This window comes from Carcharodon carcharias, chromosome 2 (assembly GCF_017639515.1).
Source record: "Carcharodon carcharias isolate sCarCar2 chromosome 2, sCarCar2.pri, whole genome shotgun sequence".
Taxonomy (NCBI): Eukaryota; Metazoa; Chordata; class Chondrichthyes; order Lamniformes; family Lamnidae; genus Carcharodon; species Carcharodon carcharias.
Window position 1 is genome coordinate 83,807,257 of NC_054468.1, and position 22,328 is coordinate 83,829,584.

At 42.0% G+C, this 22,328-nt stretch overlaps 1 protein-coding gene across 1 annotated transcript in view; it reads right to left on the reverse strand.

Annotated features, from left to right (window-relative positions):
• Window positions 1-22,328, reverse strand: part of LOC121288298 (rho guanine nucleotide exchange factor 4-like) — a 486,453-nt gene that overhangs the window by 74,275 nt on the left and 389,850 nt on the right. Inside the window, exon 6 of the mRNA XM_041206830.1 lies at window positions 10,170-10,309. Coding sequence (XP_041062764.1) covers window positions 10,170-10,309 — 140 coding nt within the window. The remainder of the gene's footprint in view (window positions 1-10,169; window positions 10,310-22,328) is intronic.

Here is a 22,328-nt window from a genome sequence, read left to right on the forward strand (position 1 = left end):
GTCGGTTCTGATTCAAGGCATTGTGATGGGGAATGAACCAGGGAATGGCTGTCCCCCAAGCTTTTCTTTAGTTGAAAAAGGTGCAATTTGTGGACATGCTCTTTCTTTCTGCAAAGGACGGGGCCCTGTGTGTGAATATATCTAGCACACATAATCTTAAATTGGCAAAGTACTAACCGTACCCAACCAGCCCATGTTTGCAAAATTCAAAACATGGTGTCCGACATTAGATGCAGTTCCGTGTTTGGACAGCACTTGCTAGACAATCCTGACTGTGCTAAGAATTACACTGACAACCAATTGAAGATTATCAGTCAGGCTGGCAGTGTGGCTCACTTAAGCATGCAAAATGAAAAGCTTCAACAGCATGTCTCTTTTTTCAGCAATACTCAAGTTTTACTACCAAATGACTATTTTTATCACAATTTTCTTTTAATTCTACCAACAACAACTTGTATTTATCTAGTATTTTTAATGTAAGTAAACGTCCGAAGGCATTTCAAAACAAAATATGACACTAAGCCACATAAAGAGATATTACAGCAGGTTATCAAAGAGTTAGTTCTAAGAAATGTCTTAAAGAAGAAAAATGAGGTGGTGGGCTTTATACAGGGAATTACAGAGCTTAGGGTCTAGGCAACCAAAGGCATGACCACCAATGGTGAAGCGATCAAAATCAAGGATGCTCAAGAGACTAGAATCAGAAGAGCTCAGATGAGTCATGGGCTGAAGGAGATTAGGGATAGGGAGGAGTGAGACCATGGAGCCATTTGAAAACAAGGATGAAAATTTTAACATCAAGGTGTTGCTTAACCAGGAGCCAATGTAGGTCAGTGAGCAGAGGGGTGATGGGTGAATGGGACTTGGTGCAAGTTAGGACAGCTGGCTTTTGACAACCTCAAATTTATGAAAGGTCGGCATTGATATGTCTGCAGCAGTTAGATTGGTGAGTACGCTATTGGTGTCTATCCACTTTCTACCTAATCTCAGAGAGCACGATGTTCAAATGCCTGAAATAAAAGATGTTTTTTTTCATAACATCTTTCACATGGATGAACATAAGTTCAGAAAAAAATACCCAGAGTAGAAAGAGTACAATTTCAAAAATATTTTTAACAGCTGCAATTCTTGATGAACTTATTGGAAATATAGCCCCAATAAATCAACAAAGTGAAAGACTGCAGCTGTGAGAGGTTTAACAATATTCTCCATTCACAAGCTGAAGCTACAACAAAATGTTACTGGAGAACACAGTACAATGCAACACAGCAAGGGAAAAAACTAATCAATGCTTGAAGCTTTCAAGGCAGATTATATAATTCATTTGCGCCCACTTACTGTAAATGTCTTGAGCTGTCTCCTGTTTGCATCAACAGAAAGCAATGGCGGTCTTTATCCTTCTGGAAAGTGCAGCTTTGCTCACAAATGGCTCACGGATGCTCAGTCCTTAAATAAAATGCCAATTCTGGTAAATGACATAGCAGCCACTGGTAAGATGGATGGATCCTGCCTTGGTATCCTGGGGTGTCAGGGATGGGAGCACTGCCCATGAGGGCTTAGGGAAACAATGGTGCTCATTACTACACGGTACCAAAGGCAACTACTGATTACAGCTGTTCTTCTAACCAGATAAGCCACTTGTCGTTGTTTTAATGCTTCACTGAAATGGAATTCTAGGTCTATTCATTTTTTTTTAGGGGGGGGTGGTTTCCAATGTACTGCTTCATTTTTTTTTTGGAAATTATATACACATAATTTTGTTAACTGTTTCAATGCCTTGTTTCTTTTTTTTTAATACATCTTTTTCATTGAATCTTGACCAATGGAGTGAGAGGCAAATCTGTGTGATTTAACCCATTGAGGGCCATGTAGAGTTTTTGTGTTTCAGTTAGGTAAGGGGCCAGGCAGTTGGTCTGAAAGCTCCTTAAATGAGTGCTGCTTACTTTCATAACCTGACTTCTGGAAAGTTCTGATTTTACTTCCGTTACTTTTCCCAATGCAACCAGAACCTGGTTGAACCTCTCAGAAACTGCAAGGCCATTTGTGCAAAATAAAAAGTCAATTATATTTTCCTGTTCCAAAAGAATCGCCAAGTTGCAATTTTTCAGTTTCATAAAAAGGTGGGCAACTTGCCAACTCTGGCAGTGCTAATGGATTCTGAATTTAAGGGTCTGAGCTTGAGTGTGACTTGTGATTAACACTTAAATGTGCCTCCTCTAACTATCTTTCAGATGGTAATTACACCACTCAATCTAATGGAAGCAGTGAACAGTGGGACTAGGTCAAATGCCCAGTAGTGAGGCTGAATTCAGAGGGAGGGGAACATTTCAGAGACTGTCATCAAAGTACCATCGGACAGGAGCAAGTGACAATGGCATAGATCTCGGCTTAATGCGATAGCATAAGACAGATGACAGCGAGTTGACAGTCCATTTTTCATGTCTCCAATTATTTAGTTCTATTGATATCAACAGGACTTGCACTATTTTGTTTACGTGACAGTGAGTGCTTGACACAGTTACACAAATCCCATCCTCAACAATGGAGCGGTGCTGGATGCTTGCATTGTGGCATTGTTCCCATTTGGGCAAAATCAGTTCAATCATAAGCCTTGGCTCAGAACTAGCACCCTCACCTCTCAGTCAGAAGGTAATGGATTTAAGACCCAGCCAAGGATTTGAGCACATAATCTAGGTTGCCACATAAATGCAATACTGAGGGAGTGCTGCACTGTAGGAGTTGCTGTCTTTTGGATGAATTGTGGCCCAGTCTGTTCTCTCAGGTGGATGTAAAAGATCACAAAGCAGTTTTTGAAGAAGCGCAGGGGAGTTTGCTCAGTGTCCTGGCCAATATCTATTCCACACTTAAAATCAGGTTATTTGGTCATTAATCTCAATGCTGCTTTTGCAACCTTGCTATATGCAAATTAATTATTCAGTTTCTCTGCAAAGCAACAAAGTCTATACCTTACAAAATATTTCTTTGGCAATAACATACTTTGAGGTGTTCGGAGGCCATGGAAGGCACTACAAAATGCAAGTTATTTATTTTCTTTACTCAAGTTGACTGAGTTGAGCAAACCATTCAGCTTTGCATTTGAAGTGTCAAAATTGTGTTATAATTATTGCTTCATAGTATATTAACATTATTACTAAATAAAGTTGTATTTTTTGTTGTACAATCAATAGTCTGCATAGTTCAGTGTGCATATTCCCACATATCAAATTTAAGGAGCACAGTGCCCTTTTATATTTGCTGCGAGACTCATTGACAAGAGAAAACAAACTAACCAGAAATGGTACACAAGTATGACACTTAGCTCTATGGTACATATATTATTATAATGAAAAGACAAATGAGAGGTAACTTTCACTTTCACTGCCCAGTCTAGCTAATTGGATCATCCACCCAGCCTTGAACTCACAAGGTTTTGGTCCCATTGACTTCAAACCAGGTGGGTGATCTGCTTTATCAGGACACCAGCCAGCCAGTGAAGGTACGAGTTACCTCCATTGTTGATGTGGCCAGTGAATCAGTAAAATTATGTCATATTGCTCCTCCACGTTATTCACTGCAATCTATTATCCTATATTTGTACCATAATACTGCTGTCTGCTATTGGACCGATCAATGCTCAAAAGCAGCAAACATTCTTCAACTGCAGCCTGATTCCAACCACAAAACTAGATATTCCCTGCACAGCTTTGACGCCATTAAAGAAACTAATACATATGTATTTTAAAATCATTAGTATAATTTTTGTATTATTGTCGTGGAAGGAATAGAATATACTGAACTCAAAAAATATTTCACCCTATGCAACCATTAAAAAACTGGACTTCACTTGTTACAGGTTTAATACTTGTGCCAGTTACTGAATGACATTCAGTGGTTCACCATTACATATCCACCAAGCATGGCACACTATAAAGACCTGGAAATGAATCCATGTAAAGGAATCCAGCCATCCTGAGGAGTTATAAGGTTAAAGGAGCTATTTTCCTTTAAATGAAAGCTTAACAAATTGAAAGGGTTCATTTCTTTATAAGAAGTAAAATAAAAGTTTGCACTGCCTTATAACAATAAGAGAATCCCTGATTAGAGAGTTGCAAAGGCACAAAGTTGCAGAGCAGCACTTTTATTTGTTTTGCAAACTGCCAGGAGGGCCACAATAGTGTAATATTTAATAAGATGAGTTATACTGATAATCCTAGACCACGCCAACCGGAACTTTTACAACCAAGCCCAGCCTAAGATATAATCCTAGAACAGACACTCATGACTAATTAAAAGTTGATCACCATGAGTCTTTGCAGATTAGCTTCCCTCGAATCGATGAGGCCCAGACCATTAAGTGGAAAATAACAGTTATATATGCTTCCTTAGATTGGAAATTAACAGTAATCAAAACCATATTTGGAACATAAAAGGGCTGAACCTAATTAAGATACTGCCCCTATAATCTAAGAAATTAGCTGTGCAGCCTCAAAACATACTATAAAAAAAATCAAAGCACATATTGGATGTTTTAAGATTAGTTTACCTTATTTCCACATCTCTCAAGGTAAAGGTGCAACTATTAGGGTGAGGCGATGATGATTCTCTCCTTAACTGAAACAGTCATCTCACTAACTCTGTAGTCTTCTACTCAGGGATTAAGGTAAATACTAATTTAATAATTGATGGATATCCTACTTAAAACAAACTAACAATAATTGAATTTAAAAACTGGATTCTCTAATAGAAATAAGATTTTATTTTCTCTCTTTTCCTAGAACATTAATATTGGCTTGACAGTTTTCACTTCACTGTGAGTTGCATGTTCGGTTCTTTTATATTATCCTACATAGACTTCTTTATTGCTAACTCATGAACCTGACTCGAGACCATCTTTGGTTGGGGGTACATTACTGACGAGTTACACCCGGACCCTAATAATATTCAGGATAATATAATCTGGCTGAAACTTAAGGTTAAGGTGGCTATCTTGAGGGCGGTAATGGTCTCAGCTACGTTTCTTCTTTGTGGAAAATGGATCAGTTCTTCAGATCCATTTTGCATCTTTAGGATCTGTCTTTATGAACTTAAAGTTGACAGGAATCATCTGAGAGGTATGTCTGGTCTGGGATTGTCTCAAAAGGGGGCTCAGATGATAATTCACCACACACTGATCACTTCCTTAATCACGTTCCAGTGTGCCAAACAATTTCCCATTTGCATTCATCTAACAGAGTTCTAATGTACAAAAGTCAATTCCCATTCAAACTTATTGCATAAAATTCTGATATATCAAGACATTTCTCATCCATTTCTCATCCATCATATAGAATTTCCAATGGTCTCAACAATTTTCCATCCATTTCCATTGTATAGAACTTATAATTTATATTAATACATAGAATTTATAATAATGAACTGAAGAATGCTTGTTCAAACACAAAATGTTTTTGACATTGTAGGGTAAATTCAGTGGACCTGAAGTCCTGACAGCATATCGTGCTAGATGGGAGCACAAGTCGCAGATAGTGCCACATTCCTGAGGCAACCATTTACCAATGGTTCGTTCTTCAAGCACAGCTTCCCATGCTGTATAGTATATACCAGTATATTTTTAAATGTCAGTGCAGTAAATACAATAAATCATTTGACAAGTATCACCCGGAGACTAGAGCACATTTGAGAAGTGTAAGCATCCCTGGGTAAAATGTAGTTTTGCAAGCAAACACAAAAATTTGCTGCTGTCATTTAAATTGAGCCTAAGAAGGAACGATTAAATGAGCTGTGACAAAGATTTCTCAGTTGGCTATTTTTATCTTCCAAGTTATACAAATATTGATCAAGCACATAGTTTATTGGCAAATGGGCTATCAGTTTATCAAGATTTGGCTGTGCAGCCTGCTGAATATTTGATGAGCAATATATTTATAATAGTGGAAGTGTCACCCTAATTGTCAATAATTTTGATGCATTACTCTAAAGATGATAATACAAGACTTGACTGATTGATTAATTGATGGATTTGATTGATGGACTTGATTGATGGACTTGAGTGATGGACTGCAGCAACTCTAGAAGGCAGCTCACCAATACCATCTCAAGGGCAGCTGGGGATGGGCAATAAATGCTGAACTAGCCAGTGCTGCCCATATCCCATGAACAAATGAATAATTTTTAAAAAATTAGCATGAGGACAAAGCAAGTTAGCACTAATCCAGTTTTCTGAGCTTACAGGTCGAAATTCCTTTATCCAAAACCCTCAGGGCCGATTGCATTTGCATTTCAGATAATTTCTCATTTCGGAAACTACATATAAAATTACATTACAATAGCCCAAGCCTAGGCTAGCTATAGTCTAAAGTAATGAAAATGGCTAGAAAAGTAAGATGGATCACTGAATAACAAATAGAGGATACCTGTAATAAGTTTCTTTTTGACATGTTCACCACAAAAATCGCAAGATAAACAGTGCAGACAAACAGCTAGAGTTCCCGTGCTAAAGGTCGATGAGGTTCAAAAAAAGTGAGGCTTTTGAATGTGTGCGCCTTGTGGACTTACGGGTAAAGGATACTCAACCTGTACAATATTCTAATAAAAACAAAAAACTGCGGATGCTGGAAATCCACAACAAAAACAGAATTACCTGGAAAAATTCACCAGGTCTGACAGCATCGGCGGAGAAGAAATAAGTTGACATTTCGAGTCCTCATGACCCTTCAAATAAACTGAGTAAAATTAGGAGAGGCGTGAAATATAAGCTGGTTTAAGGTGGGGGGGGGGTGGTGGGGGGAGAGAAGTGGGGGGGATGTGGTTGTAGGGACAAGCAAGCAGTGATAGGAGCAGATAATCAAAAAATGTCACAGACAAAAGAACAAAGAGGTGTTGAAGGTGGCAATATTATCTAAACGAATGTGCTAATTAAGAATGGATGGCAGGACACACAAGGTACAGCTCTAGTGGGGGGGGTGGGGTGGAATAAGACTAACAGGGCATAAAAGGTATAGATTTAAAAATAATGGAAATAGGTGGAAAAAGAAAAATCTATTTAAGTTATTGGAAAAAACAAAAGGGAGGGGGAAGAAATGGAAAGGAGGTGGGGATGGAGGAGGGAGTTCAAGATCTAAAGTTGTTGAATTCAATATTCAGTCCGGAAGGCTGTAAAGTGCCTAGTCGGAAGATGAGGTGCTGTTTCTCCAGTTTGCGTTGAGCTTCACTGGAACAATGCAGCAAGCCAAGGACAGACATGTGGACAAGGGAGCAGGGTGGAGTGTTAAAATGGCAAGCGACAGGGAGGTTTGGGTCATCCTTGTGGACAGACCGCAGGTGTTCTGCAAAACGGTCGTCCAGTTTGCGTTTGGTCTCTCCAATGTAGAGGAGACCACATTGGGAGCAACGAATGCAGTAGACTAAGTTGGGGGAAATGCAAGTGAAAGGCTGCTTCACTTGAAAGGAGTGTTTGGGCCCTTGGACGGTGAGGAGAGAGGAAGTGAAGGGGCAGGTGTTTCATCTTTTGCGTGGGCATGGGGAGGTGCTGTAGGTGGGGTTTGAGGAGTAGGGGGTAATGGAGGAGTGGACCAGGGTCTCCTGGAGGGAACGATCCCTACGGAATGCTGCCGGGGGGGGTGAAGGGAAGATGTGTTTGGTGGAAGTTGGCGGAAATGGCGGAGGATGATCCTTTGAATGCGGAGGCTGGTGGGGTGATAAGTGAAGACAAGGGGGACCCTATCATGTTTCTGGGAGGGAGGAGAAGGCGTGAGGGCGGATGCGCGGGAGATGGGCCGGACACAGTTGAGGGCCCTGTCAACGACTGTGGGTGGAAAACCTTGGTTAAGGAAGAAGGAGGACATGTCAGAGGAACTGTTTTTGAAGGTAGCATCATCAGAACAGATGCAACGGAGGCGAAGGAACTGAGAGAATTGAATGGAGTCCTTACAGGAAGCGGGGTGTGAGGAGCTGTAGTCGAGGTAGGCTTGTAATGAATATTGGTGGACAGTCTATCACCAGAAATTGAGACAGAGAGGTCAAGGAAGGGAAGGGTAGTGTCAGAGATGGACCATGTGAAAATGATGGAGGGGTGGAGATTGGAAGCAAAATTAATACATTTTTCCAGGTCCCGCGAGAGCATGAAGCAGCACCGAAGTAATCATCGATGTACTGGAGAAAGAGTTGTAGGAGGGGGCCGGAGTAAAACTGGAACAAGGAATGTTCCACATACCCCATAAAGAGACAGGCATAGCTGGGGCCCATGTGGGTACCCATAGCCACACCTTTTATTTGGAGGAAGTGAGAGGAGTTAAAGGAGAAATTGTTCAGTGTGAGAACAAGTTCAGCCAGACGGAGGAGTGTAGTGGTGGATGGGGATTGTTCGGGCCTCTGTTCGAGGAAGAAGCTAAGGGCCCTCAGACCATCCTGGTGGGGGATGGAGGTGTAGAGGGATTCAACGTCCATGGTGAAGAGGAGGCAGTTGGGGCCAGGGAACTGGAAATTGTTGATGTGATGTAAGGTGTCAGAGGAATCACGGATGTAGGTGGGAAAGGACTGGACAAGGGGAGAGAGAAGGTAGTCAAGATAACGAGAAATGAGTTCTGTGGGGCAGGAACAGGCTGACACGATCGGTCTGCCGGACAGTCCTGTTTGTGGATTTTGGGTAGGAGGTAGAAGCGGGCCGTCCAAGGTTGGGCAACTATCAGGTTGGAAGCTGTGGGAGGAAGATCTCCAGAGGAGATGAGGTCAGTGACAGTCCTGGAAACAATGGCTTGATGTTCAGTGGTGGGGTCATGGTCCAGGGAGAGGTAGGAGGAAGTGTCTGCGAGTTGACGCTCAGCCTCCGCGAGGTAGAGGTCAGTGCGCCAGACAACAACAGCACCACCCTTGTCAGTGGGTTTGATGACAATGTTGATGATATGTCCTCCTTCTTCCTTAACCAAGGTTTTCCACCCACAGTCGTTGACAGGGCCCTCAACCGTGTCCGGCCCATCTCCCGCACATCCGCCCTCACGCCTTCTCCTCCCTCCCAGAAACATGATAGGGTCCCCCTTGTCCTCACTTATCACCCCACCAGCCTCCGCATTCAAAGGATCATCCTCCGCCATTTCCGCCAACTCCAGCGTGATGCCACCACCAAACACATCTCCCCTTCACCCCCCCGGGTGGCATTCCGTAGGGATCGTTCCCTCCGGGACACCCTGGTCTACTCCTCCATCACCCCCTACTCCTCAACCCCCACCTATGGCACCTCCCCATGCATACACAAAAGATGAAACACTTGCCCCTTCACTTCCTCTCTCCTCACCATCCAAGGGCCCAAACACTCCTTTCAAGTGAAGCAGCCTTTCACTTGCATTTCCCCCAACTTAGTCTACTGCATTTGTTGCTCCCAGTGCGGTCTCCTCTACATTGGAGAAACCAAACGCAAACTGGGCGACCGCTTTGCAGAACACCTGTGGTCTGTCCGCAAGAAGGACCCAAACCTCCCTGTCATTTGCCATTTTAACACTCCACCCTGCTCTCTTGCCCACATGTCTGTCCTGGGCTTGCTGCATTGTTCCAGTGAAGCTCAACGCAAACTGGAGAAACAGCACCTCATCTTCCGACTAGGCACTTTACAGCCTTCCAGACTGAATATTGAATTCAACAACTTTAGATCTTGAACTCCCTCCTCCATCCCCACCCCCTTTCTCTTTCTTCCCACTCCCTTTTGTTTTTTCCAATAACTTTTATAGATTTTTCTTTTCCCACCTATTTCCATTATTTTTAAATCTATACCTTTTATGCCCTGTTAGTCTTATTCCACCCTACCCCCCCACTAGAGCTGTACCTTGTGTGTCCTGCCATCCATTACCACATTCGTTTAGATAATATTGCCACCTTCAACACCTCTTTGTTCTTTTGTCTGTGACATTTTTTGATTATCTGCTCCTATCACTGCTTGCTTGTCCCTACAACCACACCACCCCCCACTTCTCTCCCCCCACCACCCCCCACCCCCCCACCTTAAACCAGCTTATATTTCACCCCTCTCCTAATTTTACTCAGTTCTTTTGAAGGGTCATGAGGACTCGAAACGTTAACTTTTTTCTTCTCCACCGATGCTGTCAGACCTGCTGAGTTTTTCCAGGTAATTCTGTTTTTGTTCTGTACAATATTCTACCTGATTCCCTAATGCTTGATACCTCATTGATGGCCAGCTGTTCTCCGCCTCCTCCTTGGTGCCCATACCGGTGATTTCCACTCCGATAGTCCTCATACAAATCCTCCTCACTCCCTGCTTCATCAGCAAAAGCAGTTTTATCTGGTGCGCCATCATTGATAACTAGAGTGTGAATAGAAACAAGACAACTTATATTCCTGTAATCAACAAACAACATTAAAAACTTATATTTATATAGCATCTTTAATGCAATAGAACATCCCAAGGCATGTCCCATGAGTGTAATCAAACAAAAAAATTGATACCAAACTGAAGGGGGAAGCGTTAGGACAGAAAAAACAACTGCTTGATCTAAATGGTAGATTTTAAACCTATTCTTGAAGGAGGTGACAGAGGTGGAAAGACAAAGGGCTTTAGAGAGGGAATTCCAGAGGTTTGGGCCCGCATGCCAAACACATGGCTGCCATAGATGGGACAAATAAAGTGAGGGATGCACAATAGGCCAGAGTTAGAGGAACAAACATCTCGCAGAGGTTTGTAGGCCTGAAGGTAGTTCAGAGCAGCGTACTTAGACAAGAACATTCCTGTTGCTACTGCACGTGACATTCTTGTAGCCGTCTTTCTGGTGTTTTGTGAGAAACACTATGGGCCAAATTTTCAAGGGCCCATGGAAGCAAGTCTGGAGGCAGGGGTCCCAAAATGAGAGGGAAATCTCATTGGGCAGGCTCCATGGGCTGCATCTTCCAGTCGGCGAGTGAGATGCGGGGCCCATTTGCCAACACATAAAATGACACAGGGTGACATCGGGTGTGCGTCCCAACATCACCCCACGCCATTTAGATTTTGAGTTTGTCAGGCACGCTGCCGATTTGGCGGCGTGCCTGTTGAACTGTCAACGACCTATTAAGGCCATTAAAAAAGTAATTTATATGATTTATGGACCTGCCCATCCAACCTTAAGGCTGGCGGGCAGGCGAACAGCCCAGGCGGCCTTCAGAAAAAGCATGAAACATCATCCATGGGCTGGATGAGGTTTTATGAGGGTATTAACATTTTTATAAAATGTTTAAATCAAATAAATTGACATGTCCCAGCTCATGTGACAGGAAAAATTTTTCCACCCTTCAAAATATTTTCATAACTTCCACTGATTTCCCTGAGGCAGCACTTGGCCTCAAGGAGATCTGTGCGCTCTTTCACGCATATGCACACAAGAGCGCACTCCCAGCTCAGGGAATTCCCCACCCCCCGACTGCACAGGGAGCGCACAGCGCTTCCGAGCGGACGTCAACCTTAATTGGCCCGCCCACGTAAAATGGTGGCAATCAGGGGTGCTGATCAGGAACCTGCCCGCCTGCACCCACTCCCACACATCCCCCCCAACCTGGGGTGGGGGGGGAATGCTGCCCCATGCAAAATTTCCACCTACATGGGATTTTGCAGAGGGCAGGATGATAGCGGCACTGGTTGCACACCTGGCTACAGTGTATAGCTAATTGAGCCCCTTGAAGGCTTAATTAAGGGTACTCTCCCAACATCACCTGCATTTTCCACCCAGCATCGGCGATACCCTTTTAGCCAGGAGGACATCAGTGAAATGCGATGGTATCCCAACAGCAGGCCATGTAGCCACCGGGGCCAGAGGCTTCAACCAATAGGGAAGGTGCTGTGCAACTAAATAGCTACAAACATGGTAACACCTATTACAATGGTGAGCTTTCTCCCTCACGTCCAATGGCACTAATTCTTTTGACCCATTATATTTCCCCCACTTGTGGCTAACGACAATGGGTAGAGGTGTCTATGACTATGGAGTTACCAATCTTTCAGTGCTGGTTGGCCTCCTATTAACCCTCCAACCTTTGGAGTCTACCTGCCATCTTTAACTGGACAGAGCTCCATGAAATGGCCATTTAATTGGGTAACTCCTCCAAAATCTCCCTTGAGATCCCGCTGCCAGCATTTCTGGATTCTGGACCTGCATTTCATTCCAGAGGCAGGATCGATACCCAGGAACAAAAATTCTGCCCTATGGGTGCTCTTCACACTACCTAACTCCCTAAACATGGGGTCATGAGCGTTAGTTACAGATCATCATCAAAGGTTGATAGTTCATTCTGCAACGGAGAAAAGCATTTCAATCAAACATATCAGACTTCCATCGCCTCAAACAAGGCTAATGATAAGATGAATATGTTGCCAGTGGCAGAGAATTGCTGATTCTGGTGCTCCAACTCCTGGCCTTGAATGATGATTCCATGTAACAGTGGCAGTGGTGTGATGAAAAAGATGTGATATAGTGGTTTCTACAAGGGTATACATAGGTCTCATCAGTGAATTCCAAGCTTGGCACACAGCATGCACCCTTGTTTGGAGCCAAGTTCCAGGCAGCTGGGTTGCAGAGACGTACAAGAAGTGTCCCAAGTGGCATTTGGCTCAATAGCCCCTTTAAGTGAGGCACCTTATTTTATAACATCAGATTGGACTTTCAACAGTTTGTTGGGCACAAATATATGGTGAGATTGTGGCTATTTATTTTTAATTATGTCCTCAGTGCAGGTGGAGCTGCTGCCTTCCGGTCACTTCTTGGTTTACGTAATACATCAGTACAGTTTAAAGGTTTGCTTGAATTTGAGAACCATTACTGCTGAATCTGACTTTAAATTACCTTGAACACTCAACAAATAACTGCAGACTGGCAGAATCTATTTTGCAAACATTATCTTGTGAAAAAAAGCACATTCTGAGCTAGGTGGTGGACAATTAACCAACACAATTTTGTTCATGCTTCAACAGCAGTGTTTTCTTAATAAGGTTTCTGTGGTGGTGGCAGCTGTCTAAAGATAGTCATGCAATTACATTCTTTGACTTCTTGGAACCATATTGTCAAATACACAGAGGTCTCTGTGGAGATTATAGCAGCAAAACAGGAAAAAGAAAAGAATATGCTGGAAATGTGCAGTTTCTATGAAGAGGATATTAGTTTTCACAATACATTAACCTTTATTTCCATTATTTAAATTTCTATGCTAGCCGTGTCTCAGGTGATAGCAGTCTTGCCTCAGAGTCAGAAGGTTATAGGTTCAGGTCCCATTCCAGGACCTAGTACAAAAATCTAACCTAACATTCCAGTGCAGGACTGAAGGAGTGCTGTTGTGTCAGAGATCACGCCTTTTGGATGAAACATTAAACTGAGGATCTCTCAGGTGGGTGTTAAAGCTCCCTTGGTACAATTTTTGAAGACAAGCAGGGGGGTTATTCCCAGTGTTCTGGTGATTATTTATTATACAGTCAACATCACAAAAACAAATTATCTGGGCATTATCACATTGTTGATAATGTGTGCAGATTGGCTGCTGTGTCTCCTACATTATAACCGTGACTACATTTCAAAAGTACTTCATTGGCTGTCAAGTGCTTTAGGATGTCCTGCTGTGAAAGGTGAAATATCATAAGATCATAAGAAATAGGAGCAGGGGTAGGCCATTCAGCCCATCGATCCTGCTCTGCCATTCCCTATGAGCATGGCTTATATGATTGTGGCCTTAACTCCATTTTCCTGCCTGTCCCCCTTGACTTCCTTGTGAATCAAAAACCTGTTCAACTCAGCCTTGGATATATTCGATGATCCAGCCTCCGCTACTCTCTGTGGAAGCGAATTCCAAAGACTAATGACCTTCTGAGAGAAGAAATTCCTCCTCATCTCCATCCTTATTGTAAGACCCCTTATTTTTAAACTGTGTCCCTCTAATTCTACTTGCTGCATGAGAGAAAGCATCCTTTCAGCATTAACCCTGTCAAGCTTCCTCAGAATATTATATGTTACAATAAGATTACCTCACATTCTTTTATATTCCAATAAGAATAAGTCCAACCTGCTCATCCTTTCCTCATAAAACAAACCCCTTTATCCCAGGAGTCAGCCTAGTGAACCTTCTCTGAACTACTTTCAATGCAAGTATATCCTTCTTTAAGTAAGGAGACCAAAACTGTACACAGTATTCCAGGTGCGGTTTGACCAATGCCCTGTATAGTTGTAGTAAGACTTCCCTACTTTTGTACTCCAAGCACCTTACAATAAAGGCCAACATTCCATTTGCCTTACTAATTATTTGCTGTATCTGCATAGTAACCTTTTGTGATTCATGCACATGAACATCCAGATCCCTCTGTACTGTAGCATTCTGTAGTCTCCCTGCATTGAAATAATATTCTGCTTTTCTTTCTGTCAAAGTGGGCAACCTCACATTTTCCCGTATTACACTCCATCTGCCAATTTTTGCCCAACTACTTAACCTATCCATATCCCTTTGCAGATCCCTGTATCCTCCTCAAAACTTGTTTTCCCACCTATCTTTGTAGCATCAAAAAAATTTGACAACAGTAAATGCAAGCCTTTCTTTCTTTCTATAGACAAATTGATAGATTTTTGCCTTTATTTGGCAATAAGCACCACCTCTGGTGGGGAATATTACACATTTCCACTTCAGTGTCCTGAGCTTTACTCAGTTGCCCATAAGCGAAATGGAACTATAAACCACGGCAGTAATTGTTACAGCCTGGCTTTGTGGTTGTATGACCTGTTGTCTCATGACTTGTAGCCTAATCGTGCATTTTTGTTTAAAGATGCTTCAAAAAATTTTTAAGATAACTAAATATATTTTTTGGAGTTACTGTGCATTTTTTGTCACAAGCCACTTGAAGGAGAGTAGAGAGGAAAATTGAGTGTGCATATGCTAGGGTCATTGTACTATTCGAGGGTCAGGCTGACTTCATACAGTTGCTGGGCTTGGCATGGTCAAGGCAGATGCCAAGAACTCTGTTGAGTTTGAAAACCATTTCAGACCTGAGCTGCTGTCAATTGTGGGATGTTGGAAGAAGGTTCCCAACCTAAGGTCCTCTAGGGCATGGTTTGGATATATGCAGGAAAGATAGAAAGATCGGGGCTTATGTGTCGGCCAGAATCGGTAATATGCAGATTCATTCTATTACTCAGGAGGGACTCCACTGGAGGCCTTTTCCTGAGAGGCCACATAACTCAGATACATCCCTTACACCCAGACTAATAATTTCTATGCCCAGACTAATAATTTCCAAAGCTTCACTTGTTGGAGGGGTTAATCTGTTGAAGAGATTACACATTGGCAGTAATCTGCAGAAACTAATATTCTGTACCTAACGATTACATATTTGAAAATTGTTTTACTGCTAAATGTGCATTTTCCAATCTCTTGTTAGAAAAGTGTCCTATTTATAATAAAGAGTACCTTGCAAAGTTGCAATTTCAAGAATAAATAGTTCTAAAAAAAGAGTTTATTCCTCATCGCTTCACTCAGAACTCATATTTAGGTTCTGTACTTTTACCTAGCAACATCTTGTGGTCTCGAGTAGAGATGTACCAAGCCTTGAAGTTACAGGCTTCTGTGAAACTCAGTACAAATATTTAGTCACCCAGGCTACAACAAGGTATGTAAGTGCGAAATGGAAATACAAACATGATAATAAAAGAAATGCCAAAGTGTTGTGTTAATGTGTATAAGTTGAGTTACTATAAACAATATTGTTTTGCCAATGTTCTTATTTACAATAACCCAAATAAATTTTGAAGTCATACATCTTAGGTTATGAAATTGGGTCATCACTAAGCAACGTACATTCCAGTGGGACATACAGTCAGAATGTCAGGCTGGATATTTTCAGCTACTAACAAGTCAAAAAAATTGCACAATTTTAAAATGAGGAGCTGAATATCACAGTAACCTTCAATAATCAGCAAAGTATTGGAAGGTGTCACTGACAGTACCATCAAATGGCATTTACTCACCAGTAACCTGCTCACCGATGCTCAGTTTGGATTTTGCCATGATAATTGGCTCCAGTCCTCATTACAGCCTTGATCCAAATATGGACAAACAAGCTGAATTGCAGAGGTGAGGTGAGAATGACTGCCCTTAAATCAAGGCAGCATATGACCAAGTGTGACATCAAGGAGCCCTAGCAAAACTGAAGTCAATGGAAATTGGGGAAAAATTCTCCACTGGCTGAAGTCTTGCCGAACACAACGGAAGATGCTTGTTAGGGACCAATCATCTCAGGGTAGTGTCCTAGGCCCAACTATCTTCAGCCGCTTCATCAATGACCTTTCCTCCATCATAAGATCAGAAGCAGCGTTGCTTGCTGATGATTGCACCACGTTCAGTACTATTCACAAACCATCAGATACTGAAGCAGTCCATGTTCAAATGCAGCATGACCTGGGCATGACTTGGCCTGATAAATAGCAGGTAACATTCATATCACACAAATGTCAGGCTATGACCATCTCCAATAAGAGAACCTAACCATTTTCCCATGACATTCATGGGCATTATCATCGGCTGAATTCCCCACCATGCATATCTTGGGGTAACATTGTCCAGAAACTTAACTGGTTCAGCCATTTAAACACTGTGGTTACAAGAATAGGTTAGAGACTAGATATTCTGTGATGAGTGACTACCTCCTGACTCCCCAAAGTGTTCCCATTAGCTACAAGCCACAAGTCATGAGTGTGAATGAATACTCCCCAGTTGCCTGTTTAGGTTCAACTCAAGAAGCTCAACACCATACAGGACAAAGTAGTTTGCTTGATTGGCACCCCATCCTTAAACATTTCATTCTCTCCACCAACAGCACACAATGGAAGCAGTGTATACAATTTAGAAGACACTGCAACAACTTGTCAATGTTTCTTTGACAGCACATTCCAAAACCACAACCTCTACCATCTAGAAGGGCAGCAGGCACTTGGGAACACCACCAATTGCAAGCTCCCCTCCAAGTCACTTCTCAGTCCTGGCTTGGAAAAGTATTGGTGTTCATCGTTGCTGAAATTCTAGAACTCTCTCCCAAACATGGAGTACCCTTCACCAAATGGACTGCACGATTTAAGATGGCAGCTCACCACAGCTTTCTTGGCGGTGGTTAGGGACCGGCAATAAATGCTGGTCTTGCCAGTGACAACCACACCCAATGAATGAATCTAGCATGGATCAGCATTATCACACAGAAGAGTTGGAGCTCGTTACTGGGATTTTGTTTCAGTTGTATATTTATCTGTTGGTGTTAATTAGATCAAGTCAGGGTTGCTAAAGGTTAGAGTCAGAAAGAATGTGGCAGTTGGAAAGAAGGGAAGGATTTGAGACTTTCTTCTTTCAGGAAAAGATGAGCCCAGTTTTGTATTCAGTGCAACAGACACACTTCCTCTAATGCTCTGCTCTGCTGTCTGACTATTATGGTCACCTATTCTAAAGAACTGAAGTAACAGACACAACCAGCACAGAAACATCAACATCAGTTAAAAGTATTATATACTTTATGCAAATGAAACATTTGAAGGGGTCAGCTGATGTTAAAACCCATAAAAGCAAAGCTGGAACAAATCCATACGCAGTATCTGTCAAAAACTGGTTGATGGTGTTGTAGCTTTGAGCACATATCAAGCTTTTTACATAACTTTTGCAATTTATACAGCATTGTTTAGGACCCTTTTCATGAATAAGTTCAGTTTAAATTTTCTTTTCCGTATCCAGTTTCATTAAGTATGGTGCCATAAAGATATAAGACCATTGATGATGAGGAACACAGCCTAGCCTAATTTGGAAAATATTAATTTACCATTGCCTAATGGTCCACCTTTATTAGCTTGACATGGAAACACAGGAAACATGATCAGATGCAAATAATTGCAATTATTCTAATAAGTAGAGTGATTTTGTCCTTTTGAATACATGAGATTGTTTGAAATATCATTAACTGCTGTCTAATATATACAGTAGCAAATCAGGGAATGTATTGCAGAGTGAAAGGAATTCTTACTTCTTCCAACATGGTTTCCCTGGTTACAGTACAGATGGTTTCCTACTGCTCCCCTTCACTCTCAAGACCCAATAGACATCCCTTCAAAACATCTTATTTTTAATAATGAGATCAGTAGATTAAAGCACTGTCCATGTACACAGGGTGTAGCAGCTAAACATTGGTCTATGCCTGACAAGTCTGAAAAATAAAAACAAAAACAGAATTACCTGGAAAAACTCAGCAGGTCTGGCAGTATCAGCGGAGAAGAAAAAAGTTGACGTTTCGAGTCCTCACGACCCTTCAAAAGAATTGTGTTGAAGGGTCATGAGGACTCGAAACGTTAACTTTTTTCTTCTCCACCGATGCTGCCAGACTCGCTGAGTTTTTCCAGGTAATTCTGTTTTTGTTTTGGATTTCCAGCATCCGCAGTTTTTTGTTTTTAAGTCTGAAAGATATGTTTTTTGCTGACTGCTAATTTGCTTTTTGCTGATCAGCTTTTTCCCTTGACAAACAGAAAGCTTATATCACAATCACTAATCCATCAGCTCCTGTGCAAACATGTTGAAACTATACGAAAATGTGAATTAGGAGCAGGAGTAGGAATTTCTGGTCCCTCAAACCTGCTCTGCCATTCAATAAGCTTATTACTGAGCTGATTGTGGCCTCAACTCTACATTCCCCTGATAGCTTTTGATGCCCTTGTTAGTCAAGAATCTATCTACCTCTGTATTAAAAATAATCATTGACCCCCACCTCCACCGCTGTCTGGCGAAAAGTGTTCTAAAGAAAAAATTCTTCTCATTTCTATCTTAAATAGAAGACCCCTTATTTTTAAACTGTGTCCCCCAGTTCTAGTCTCTCCCACAAGGGGAAACATCCATTCAGCATCCACCCTGTCAAGTCCCCTTAGGATTTTATACGTTTCAATTTGATCACCTCTCATTCTTTTAAACCCCAATGGATACAGGCCCACTCTGTCCAACTCTTCCTCATTATATAACAGTCCCCCCATCCCAAGTATCAGTCGGGTATATATATATATATATATATATAGAGAGAGAGAGAGAGAGAGTTATAGAGAGAAAAATAATCTAAATTACCTCAGTGCCTGGATGAATAGAAGATAACTGTTGATTCCTTAAGGTAATGAAGCAACATGTTTCCTCTCATAGTTCATTTGATAATACATCAAAGGCCTGGAATCACACTTTGTCCATAGAACTGTGTGAATTCCTTGCAAGCTGTTCATTCCACAATACAAGCTTGTGGATGTCTACTACTTTGATACAGATTTCAGACATTCAGTATGACCCTCTTGTCTGTATTGTTACTGGTGCTTTCAAGTCTGCAGCTATAAAATCAGCTTTCTATAAGGGAGGGCATGAAATTAACCTTAAGAGGGGAAAATGATGTGTATTCCTTTACATTCAAATTAACTTTCTTTCTCTGTTATTAATTAATTAAAAATTGCCTCTACCCGTTTACAGTCTATATTATTGGTAAATTTGTCATGAAAGTAATGCTGAAGTCAGAAGTTGAAATAGCTGACTATGAATTGGCTCAAGCTGATGCGTATATTGTTGGAAACTGAAGTGACAGCTTGGTTCAGTGATAATTTCTGGTCTCTCTCAAGGTTGTGGGTTCAAGCCCATTGCAGGACTCAGGCAGCATGTCAGAGGTGCCAGGTGAGATGTTAAGCCTCGGTCCCATCTGCCTGTTCGGTGGATACAAAATGGCATTATTCAATCTTTAAAAATACATTCATGCAATATGGACATCACTGGCAACGCCATCCCTAATTGCCCTTGAGAAGGTGGTCGTGACCCACCTCCTTGAATGCAACTGAGTGTCTTGCTCGGCCACTTCAGAGGGCAGATACAAGTTAATGCTATTGCTGGTCAGATCGAGCAAGGATTGGAGATTTCTTTCCCTAAAGGACATTAGTGAACCATTCTTTATGACAATCCAATAGTTTCATGGTCATCATTACTGATACTAAAGCTTAGTTCACATTTACTTAACTAATTGAATTTAAATTCCCCAGCTGAAATGGTGGGATTTGAGTTCATGCCTCTGGATCACTCGTCCTGGTCTCTGGATTATGAGTCCAATAACAGAACCACAATGCTATTGTACCACTTAATTAAAGCCAGAGAATATGTTCAGTGCCCTGGCCAACATTTATTCCCATTAACTGGCCACTGACTTCACTTTTTATTTGTGGGCCATTGCCATGGGTAATTGGGCTGCTGTGTTTGCCTGGTCTGCAGCATTACACTTTAAAAAAAAGTTCCTTAGCTATAATGCGCTTTAGGAAATGCTGAGGATACAATTCATGTGAGATGAATGCAAGTTCTCTCTATGCACTGAAGTGGTTACTTTATTGTTAATTCTGAAAGGCTCATGTACAAACTGTGTTTCTGTGGCTTTGAGGTGCGGATTAGCCATGACCTCATTGAATGGCGGAGCAGGCTCAAGGGACTGAATGGCCTCCTCCTCTTTCTTATTTTTCAAAGTTCCTGCATACATTATTACCTTTGTATTGCATTTGGAAATAGGTAACGAATTATGCCTTTCCAGCATTGCTCAATATGCTGTGATTAAGTAATTGTGCAGTTTCTCTTCTGGTCCTCTAATGATGCAGCCTGTGAGCGAGCCGTTTAGGAAGACTTATCTGGCCCCTTCTGCCAGCCACCCCTCATGAAAAATGACTTGGCCTCTCAACACCTTTCAAGCCAGTATGGCTGAACACTGGGAATCAATCTCTTGAGAAATTAGAAGCCAAAGCCATGCCCTGATCCAGCACACTGGAATTCTTATAAGGCCAATTCCCCATGATCCCTACTTTTAATCCATGTTCAATTAATTCTACAATCTGTAATGTGTCACCAAAACTAATGCTGAGCTGAAAATGAAATGAAATGCTTTCCAAGTGGAGAATAGTACACGAGTATGTCTCATCTTGATTATGACGACCTTGTACACATTAAGTGAGAGGAAACACTGAGCAGGAATCTTTCGTTGATCTCTGACATATTGCTGCCAGGTAGAGATGCAAAGACGTTCGGGAATATTAAGGTAACCATCCATTTGTGAGACAATCTCGCTTCCTTTGATTAAAATTTCACAGATGCATCTACAACTTTTGACATGCTCCCATCTCCTTTTCTTCCCTTTCCCTCCCCACATACGATCTACTCATGAGCCCTCATCACATGTTATCACTGAGACCCAACTGAGATGAGGTCAAACCCATTACGCAGAACTCTTTTGGATTAACTGCAGTTCAACAGATTCTATAGTTACCATTCAGAAATAGCACTGAAACACTGTCGTGACTGAGCCATTATGAATCAATTCAGCCCACAGATTTGTTTGTCACTTCTCACTGTTGAAGAGGCATTATCTTCATGAAAAATTGTTGGGCATTTTTGTCTGTTTTATTGAGGGTAAAAAGGGCAAATTGTTTACTCAAAGTGGCATCCTAAAAAAATATTTTTATCTTGTAATTTATACCTTGTCTCATCTGGAAATAAATGTAATTTTTTTTTCCAACGATTGCTGCCAGCTATCACCACAAACACAAGTGTTGTTTTGTTTACTCCTTCACAATGTCAGATGTAAGTGAATGTCAGGTGTAAGCGAACGCTCGCATTTTGCCGTACACTGTACAGCCATATTAGCAAAACAATAATTACTTAAGCATTTTGGTTTAAAAATTTGTTGAGGTCTATTTCAGGTGTAGGGTTCCAGGTTCATGGATGTGATGCTGGAGGACTTGGTGTGTCAGTTGACAGGAAGGGAGAGGTCGTGTTTCTGCCATGGGACAGGAGACCCTCAAGGCAAATCCATAGAATGGAATGGGAGCAGGCGACAAGGGAGGTCAATGTCTGGAGTCTGACCCCAAGCCAACTGGCAGCAGTGACACAAGAAGTTCAATGGTCTCAAGTAGGTCCCAAGGTCATTGAATGCATCCCCACATGTCCTCTCCTACCCAAACCACTAACATCTCATGCTGCTCAATGCACCACACACGCTTCACTCACCCCTCAGCAGTCCCTAGCACTCAGGACTCAGGCCTTACATCCTGATGGTTGGCCTCACGTTCACACTCATTCAATGATGCCCACCTCATACCCAGCTCCCGCTGCTTCCACATACCTTCAGCTACTCAGCTGTAGCAGGCACATCACCCAAGCACAGTGCAACACAATCACTGACATTCTTCCCTCTCTCTTGTAGGACAAGGTGGCCCATAAGCAGGAGAAGAGCAAAACCTGGAGGGGACAGGAACCTGGAGGAGATGCTTCTCCACATCATGGGATCAGCATCAACAGAGCCT